This window comes from Mastomys coucha, unplaced genomic scaffold, assembly GCF_008632895.1.
Source record: "Mastomys coucha isolate ucsf_1 unplaced genomic scaffold, UCSF_Mcou_1 pScaffold4, whole genome shotgun sequence".
NCBI lineage: Eukaryota > Metazoa > Chordata > Mammalia > Rodentia > Muridae > Mastomys > Mastomys coucha.
This window is the reverse complement of record NW_022196910.1, coordinates 16,214,228-16,222,718: the sequence shown is the minus strand read 5'-3', so window position 1 is coordinate 16,222,718 and position 8,491 is coordinate 16,214,228. Positions and strand designations below refer to the sequence as shown.

The following is an 8,491-nucleotide window of genomic DNA, read 5'->3' as shown; positions in this document are numbered from 1 at the left end:
CTAGCTCTCCATCCCACTCACTGTCCCTTCCCCTCCCCCTCCGCACTCCTTTCTCTGTGACAGGCTCCTGCAGTGTTGCCCAGAGTAGACTGACACTCACTCTGTGGCCCAGACTAGCCTCTAAGATGAAGGCAAGCCTTCCTCAGTTGCACAAATTGCTGGGATTAGAGTTGTGAGGCTTCATGTGCTGAGAATTTCAGCTATGCTTAAACTGCTTTGAATTTGAAGTCTTTTCTGTTTTCCAGACTTGGGATTACAGGCTTGTGCCACCAGGTCCGGAGGCTATGATATGTTGCTTGTTTGTTTGAGACAGTGCGTTTCTCTATGTTGCCCCAGTGGACCTGAAATTCACTCCCTAGACCAGGCTAGCCTCCAACTCCCAGAAAAATCTCCCTGCAATCTTATAATCCTGGGATCAAAGGCGCGTGCTACCATGCCCAGTTTTTAAATTACATCATTTATTCTCCTGAATTAGAGAGAGAATATTTATTCTTCCTGAATTAGAATTCATCCCCAGATCTGACTCTTAAACACAGGACAATGCCTACAGAGTAAAGAGCTCCAAAATATATATTTCTATTGAAAAATGAAAAAATAAGCCAGTTGGTGGTGGCTCACGCCTTTAATCCCAGCACTTGGGAGGCACAGGCAGGCAGATTTCGGAGTTCGAGGCCAGCCTGGTCTACAGAGTGAGTTCTAGGACAGCCAGGGCTATACAGAGAAACCCTGTCTTGAAAAACAAAAACAAACAAACAAAAACACTGTGTGTCTCCACCATGGGTGAAGACTTGGTTGAGTTTGGGATCCAGTAAAAATAAATCAACATGAGAGATTAGTGTTCTAATTTTGTTACTTTAAAATCTACATTTGAGAAGAGGAGCTGTTCATCGTATTTGCATGACAAGCAGTCTCATGCAAGAAATAACTGTTCCATGTCAAAGGTGAACACGCGCTCTGCTCCACCTCCCCACCCACAAGATTTACTGAGGTTTTTTTGTTTGTTTGTTTGTTTATTTGTTTGGATAACTCCCTCCATCCTACCCCCCACCCTCTCCCCCCGGCCAAATGAGAAAGTGTTTAAAAGAAGGTCCGGAAGCTGGCCAAACAAGAGGATGCGAGAGAAGGAGTTTGTCTCTGCACTTGGCAGGTAAGTAAACTGGATGCATGGGAAGGGTGTACCACCACCACCCGGCCGAGCAGATCTTTCTTTTAATTTTATTTATTTATTTATTTATTTATTTATTTATTTATTTATTTATTGCTGTACAGTGGTGGCACACATCTTTAATCCCAGCACTTGGGAGGCAGAGGCAGGCAGATTTCTGAGTTTGAGCTGAGCCTGGTCTACAGAGTGAGTTCCAGGACAGCCAGGGCTACACAGAGAAACCTTGTCTCAAAAATGCCAAATTATATATATATATATATATATACATATATATATACATATATATATATATATTATACATAAGTACACTGTAGCTGTCTTCAGACCATCAGAAGAGGGCATAAAATCTCATTACAGATGGTTTTGAGCCACCATGTGGTTGCTGGGGTCTGAACTCAGGACCTCTGGAAGAGCAGTCAAGCATAGTGGGTGCTCCCAACTGCTGAGCCTCTCCAGCCTAAGAGCAGATTACTTAGGTGTCCTTCTGTGTTAACCAACCTCTCAACTCTTTGAAAAGAGAGAATAGCCTAGATTTCTAAGTTTTATTGTCTTGCTTCTTATTCTTCTTCATTCCTTTCTCTCTCTCTCTCTCTCTCTCTCTCTCTCTCTTTCTTTCTATGTATGTATGATTTGAACTCAGGACCTTCAGAAGAGCAGTCGGTGCTCTTAACTGCTGAGAGATGTCTCCAGCCCGAAGCCAGTGTTCTTAACTTTTGAGTCATCTCCCCAGTCCTTTTCTTGAGTTGTAGCCCTTTTCTTCTTGTGATGTAGTCCAGGCTGTCCCTAAACATGCAGTGCTTCCCCCCCCCCCCACCTCTCCTGAGTGATACTACAATTAAAATCTTTTGAAGGAGTCAGTTCTCTTTCACCGTGGATAGAATGCAGCTCCTTAGGTTTGACTGGTGTCTTGACTCAGTCTCAAGTCTCCTTTAAACTCCCTCTTGAGTGAACTGTGAGAACTAAGAGTTAGGCTGGTGGTCACTAAGTGCTATCCTGCGGAGGCTGAGGCTCTAAGTCTTAAAGAAAGGGTTACAATCCAGTGTTTATGCGGCTTATTGTGGGGAGCCTGATTTAAAGGGCTCAGAGCATGCTCTCTAGAAGTCCATACTCTACAGTGTGACATCCAATACTGGGAGAGAAGATCTATTAAGAAGTGAGAAAGAGGGGAGATTAAGAGATACAAGTCAGAGGTTTCTGGATGGGTCTAACAAATCAGAGAAGGGAGTGGAGGGCAGAATGCTGTGGGGATCTGGTGCTGAGCCTTGAGTTTGATTCTAATGCTCCAGAGAATGCTAACTATTGCATGTCCTTTCAAAATAATAGCCCCTGGTGTCTTACTTGGTCACATCAAGAAATAGAATTATGTAGGCGCTGTGTCTTTTAAAAAAAATCCCCTTTGTAGCACTTCCTTAAAAATAGCTATTTAATGCAACTCTGCCAGGGTGTTGTTGATAGCGTCCTTGACATTTCAGTACAGATATCGAAACTTTGTCTTCCTGGTAAGTGTTCAGCTTGTCTTCCTCGAAGCTTTGTATTAATAGTTCATTTTCTCTTTTGGATGAATGTTTCTTGGGCTACTGTTTATTGCCTGTTCAGCTGTAAGAAAAAGTAAGCTGAGCCATCAGTTGGTATACTGTTTGGAATGGAAAGGCAGGCTCGAGGTGACCCAGCTGTCAAAGCTGTGGGTCTTTACAACACAAACTTTAATTAGACCGATTAAGCTCCTTTATTTACCGTTTCATAGAAATCTTGTTTTGGAGAGCTAGTAAAAAGAGTTTGCTTCTACTCATGTTCTAGGTGCTGTTAAATATTGAGTTCAAAATACAACAACCTTCAGCACTACAGGGTGAAGTTAAGTCATGAATGGCTTTTAAAAAATACCTAACACTGATGGTATTCATTTGATTGGGTGGGTTAGGGCATGCATTTGGAAGGCGTACGCAGGAAGATTGGCAAGTTTAAGATCAGCCTGGACTACTGAATGAGTGTGTGATCTCAGACCAGGCTGCAGAGTCACTGTTTGGAAAGAGCTAAGAAATGCCCCCCCCCCAAAAAAATGAATAAAGGACATAGCCTAAACTATGATTTATGAATGTTCTTATGTTTTCTTTTAAGGGATCTAGTGCAAAGATGATGTATTGTGATCTCACTGTATTAATCAGTATTAAATGCTGAATATTAAGTAATACTAAAGAGTATCAGCTGTGATTCCAGGATAAGAACTTGAGCCCGTGTTTAATGCTGAAGTAATGTGTTAAAGTCCCACACTTTCTTATGTGGCTTTTTTTGGTACACCATTCAGCAAGTCACACGAGGATGGAGGATTTAAGGCATTCATCTTTGACAGCTGGTGGCTTAGAGAAAATACAAATCTCCGGAAGGGATAGACAGTGTGAATCTTTATTGAGGAAAAAGAAAAATCACAGCCTATAACTCACAGAAACCCTATGGGCTCAGCCCTTCAAACACTGGAGTTCTACACCACCATGCCCAGTTTATAAAATAAGTCATTGGAATTCTTTTTTTTTTTTCAAGACAGGGTTTCTCTGTGTAGCCCTGGCTGTCCTGGAACTCACTCTGTAGACCAGGCTATCCTCGTATTCAGAAATCCACCTGCCTCTGTCTCCCAAGTGCCTGGATTAAAGGCGTGCGCCACCACTGCCTGGCAGTCATTGGAATTCTTAAACATGGTCCAGTTATCTCTGTGTTATCAGTTACGCAGTGATAGTGATTTTAACATCATCTGTGTTCACATTTAAGAAGTTAGAGGAGCTGAGTCAATGGTTCTTTGGGTAAATGTGCTTGCACCATAAGCATGAGGACCAGACTTTAAATATCCAGAACTCACGCTCGTGTGGAAGGCAGGTTTTTGCTGCCTGAGTACAAACTAGAGACTTCTGGGAAGAAGACATTTTCTGGAGGAAATTAAGTTGGCTTATGGGTAAGCCTGTAGATCTTTTTATTGATTAATGATTTCTATTAAGAGGGGCTTTGACCACTGCAGGTGATGCTACCCACCTCGGCAGGTGGTCCTGAGTTAGGTAAGAAAGCAAGCTGAACAAATACCTCCTCTGTGGTGTTTGTCTTGACAACCCTGGATGATGTCATAGAAAGGTGAGATGAAATAAACCCTTGTCTCAAGTTGCTTTGGTCAGGGTGTTTTATCACAGTGCTAGAAACCAAGCTAGTATAGCTTGTCAGGGTGTGGCTGCCTCCTGTAATCTGGAGACAAAGGCAGAGGCGGCACCAGCCGGTTAACTAGACCGAATCAGCAAGCTCTGGGGCTCAAGTGAGAGATCCTGCTTCCTTATGTAAGGAAGAGAGTGGTAGAGGAAGACACTTGCATTAACTTCTGCTCTTTCTCTATACATAAGCATGCATGAGCAGCTACACATGCATGCTTGCTCTCTCTCTCTCTCTCTCTCTCTCTCTCTCTCCCCCCCCCTTGAAATATTCAGATGGTGGCATCTTGTATTCATAACATTCTCAAACAAAACAAAACAAAACATTTCCCTGGTAAGAAGATGTTCATTTAGAATCAAATTAAAAATTACTTTTCTTTTAAGGCCGTATCAGTAATCCCAGCACACGAGGCTGAGGCAGAGAACATTCTGGGTTACAGTCTGAGACCTTGTCTTGAAAAAAAAAAAGTAAAAGACAGATAATGTTAAACCTATTTGGAATTGTCTATTTAATTGGTCTTTCTCTCGCCCTCCCCAGAACTTGTTATTGAATGTACGTGCTTACTAGCCGCTGAGTTTCCTCAACCCAAGACTCTTCAATTCATGAATAATGGTCAGTCGGCATTTTTTTTTAAATCTTAATTCTTAATTTTTGAAACTAATGTCTTTTCTTTTTGAGACATGATTGATTATATAAAACCCTGTCTCAAAAAGAAAAGACTTGCCCTGTTGCCAGGATTGGATGAACTTGGCCAAACACAGATCATTCTGCCTCCACTTGGGGTTATAAGACATGTGCTGTCAGGCTCCTGTTTATGCGGTACTGGGGGGATTGAACCATAATTGTTAAATTATGCCATATAAAATGTCATACTATATAAAATTAATATAATTTCTATAGACTAAAAGATCAATACTTTAAAACTAAACCAGGAAAATAGCTCTCACATTTGACAACACCTGAGCCACTTTTGATTGTCATGACTATAGCTATGGATCTCTCTCTTCTAGTTGGGAGAGCCCATGAAGCTGGTGAGCATTGTACAGAGAGGCAAAGCATGCTGCTATGGCCGCTTAGCCAGACTACGATGTCCATGGTGCTGAAGTTGAAACTCCTAACATTTCAGAACGTCTGCATTTGCCATTTGTTTTCCACAGACCTGTTGCATTGAACAAGACAGCCTGGGTCAAGCATTTGAAGACGCCTTCGAAGTACTGACCCAACAACATTCAATTGGAGAAATTCAATACCCTCCAGGTAAAAATAAGTCATACACATGTAAGAGTAATAGGAAGCTTGATAAACGTGCAAAGCTGGGGAAAGGTGGTTTTCCTCTGGCCTCCAGGCTAGCCAGCATGCCTTATTGATGAGTTCTAGGCCAATAAGACCCTATCTCAAAAAACAGGGCTATTGAAGGATGATGGATATCTGGAGGTTGACTTTGGCTCACACACATGTGTACTCACACAGGCACACCTGCATGTAGTAGTACACAATTTAAAAGGTGATACGGTGTTCTGAGACCAGACTGAGATGTGAGGCTAGACTCTGTCTCAGTAAGGCAAAGAATAAATATAAAGTCTGCTTCCTTGATGGCTCATCCTATCATCCTGACTTTCCAGGAATAGCTTCCTGTAAAGCAATATATATGTATAAGTGGTAAGAAAGCGTAAGAGGCAGTAGTAATCAATAGATGTCATATGTAAGCATTTATATATGTTTATATATAAATGCTGTGTGCCTGAAAACTCCGACTTAATGGCTTTCTGTTCTGTTTTTATTTAGAACATAAAAATTACATGGCTATCATTAACCCTTATCCTCATATCAGAGGCAACTCTAACTACTATGGAATGTTGCCCACAGAGAACCCCCTCTATGACTGGAGAAGTGTAGCAGTAAGTAGATTTTACCCGAAATCAACTGCCCTGCATGGGAAGACCCACAACATCCATGCTTTTGCTTTAGAATGAGCGAGTTTATTAAGTTTAAAGCAAACAGGAGTGAAAGAATGAGATAGCAGCAGAGAGGTCTGAACTGGGAGAGCTGGGAAAGGTCTGAACAATGACATCATATACTGGAGCCCCTGACAGACAGATGGTCCCAAGCAAGCACAACGTCCTCCTGGGTGAGGCTTTCCAAGGAGCCCTTCCCACTATAGACATTATTTTTGAGACAGGGTTTCTCTATGTAGCCCTGGCTGTCCTAGAACTAACTATGTAAACCGGGCCAGCCTCAACTTTCAGAGATCCACCTATCTGTGCCTCCTGACTGTTGGGATTACACCACCCTGCTCTAAACTATTCCTTTAGGGATCCAACTTTGACCTCTTTCTTTTCGGATTGCCAGGTAAAATATGGGCTGCTTGGTCCTTTTTATTCATTATTCTGGCAATCTTGTTTACTACCTTCATAATTCTGTAGGCTTCTTGCTGCTGGGGTTACATACAGTTGTGAGCTGCCATCTCTGATTCTCACAGATTCTCTCTCTCACTGAGCATCTTTAGAAGAATAATCACTGCTGGCAGTGGTGGCACGTGCCTTTTATTCCCCAGCACTCCAGAAGCAAAAAAAAGCAGGCAAATCTCTAAGTTCAAGGCCAGTCTGGTCTACTGAGTAAGTTTCAGGGCAGCCAAAACAAAAGAACAATCACCTCTTTCTCAAGGGAGAGAAGCCAAACTTTAGCTTCTACCCCCTGACCTTTTCTTGGTTTGATGCTCATCCTGGAATGCTATCTGATGGTAGCGCTTTTGAGAATGTATGTAGCATTGGTCTTCAGTCACTGATTGGGGGAACCAGAGGACAAATTCCCACTTAACATTAACATGCAACACTGTCTTATATATAGAATGGCTCTGCAGACCTGTATTTGGAAGGAGGCTTCCATCATCAATCCCTGCAGAACATAGCTGAAAGCCAGCTGGTACAACAACCTCCCTTCTTCCAGCCAAAGGGAGGAAGAGGTATGTTGCTATGACACGCCTGACATAGTTCAAAGGGATGTCAAAGGGTTTTTTCCTCTGTCGTTATGTAGCCCAGGCTGGCCCTGTGTAGACCAAGCTGTCTTCAAACTTGCAATCTTGCCTCAGCATCCTGAGCGTTGAGATTCCAGGAATACAGTGCCAAGTCAGATGGAAAAAAGAATATTTGGAAATACATTTGTACATATTATAGCTTATAGCTGAGCATGACGCTACATGCTTATAGGTCCAGCACTGAGGCAGAAGGATTGCAAGTTTTAAACAAACCTGGGCTACATGCTAGACTTGACCCCAAGAAAAATCTGTTGAAATATAAATTGAACCACTCTGAGGGTGTTTGGTATTTATTGGACCATAAGCAACTTACTGATGAAGAAAGTCTCTCTCTCTCTCTCTCTCTCTCTCTCTCACACACACACACACACACACACACACACACTACCCTAGTGGCCAGTAGTAGCCTCTATCCATGCTGGAGTGTAAGCAGTCTCCATTTTTGTTGGGTAACCATAGCTACTGTGAATTGGTAGTACAAAAGTCATAACGTGTTCAGAAGACAATAGACAGAAGATGTCATCTTAAATCCAAGATAGATGAGCAGATTTGGGGGGCAGTATACCAGCAGGAGCAGTTTAACTACTGAGGGACCTAGAGAAGGAGGATACAGTATGCTTAAGCTAATTCTGATATCATGAGGTGACTGTCACTTTAATTTCATGGATTGCCCTTTCTAGTCATTTTCAGACAGCAATGATGCTCATGATGAGAGACACTGACATTAGCATCTGATTTTATAACTGAAAGACAATGTTGCTCATGAGCAATGGCATGAAAACTTTTTTGGTCATTTCTATTCCAGGACATTTTATGGCTCCTCCAGAGCTAGCCACTTAATCTAAGTAATGACTACCAATACCTTTAATACTACTTTTAGGGCTTAAGAGATCACAGCATTCTATAGCACTGGATCTGGAGTTAGATATGGTCGTGACCCGCTGTGTGGGTGCTAGGAATGGAACCTGAGTCTTTTCTGTTCTGCAAGCACACCAAGGGTCAGCTGAGCCAATCAATCCTCCAGTCCCTTGTATGTTTCATGATAATGAAACTATGGTCGAATTTTAACCGATGTCTGCCTACCTTCAAATGGATCTTCAGATGAGGAG

At 42.3% G+C, this 8,491-nt stretch overlaps 1 protein-coding gene across 2 annotated transcripts in view; it reads left to right on the top strand.

Annotated features, from left to right (window-relative positions):
• The first annotated feature begins 2,606 nt into the window (after positions 1-2,606).
• The window catches only part of Spic (Spi-C transcription factor), a 6,821-nt gene continuing 936 nt past the window's right edge, over positions 2,607-8,491 (top strand). Inside the window, exons 1-6 of one of the 2 annotated variants that reach the window (XM_031350145.1) lie at positions 2,625-2,664; positions 4,886-4,960; positions 5,359-5,379; positions 5,506-5,605; positions 6,134-6,246; positions 7,196-7,310. In XM_031350145.1, the coding sequence (XP_031206005.1) occupies positions 4,958-4,960; positions 5,359-5,379; positions 5,506-5,605; positions 6,134-6,246; positions 7,196-7,310 (352 nt within the window). In that variant the 5' untranslated portion in view covers positions 2,625-2,664; positions 4,886-4,957. Of the gene's footprint in view, positions 2,665-4,885; positions 4,961-5,358; positions 5,380-5,505; positions 5,606-6,133; positions 6,247-7,195; positions 7,311-8,491 lie in introns of both variants that reach the window. The other variant, XM_031350146.1, reaches the window with a different exon arrangement.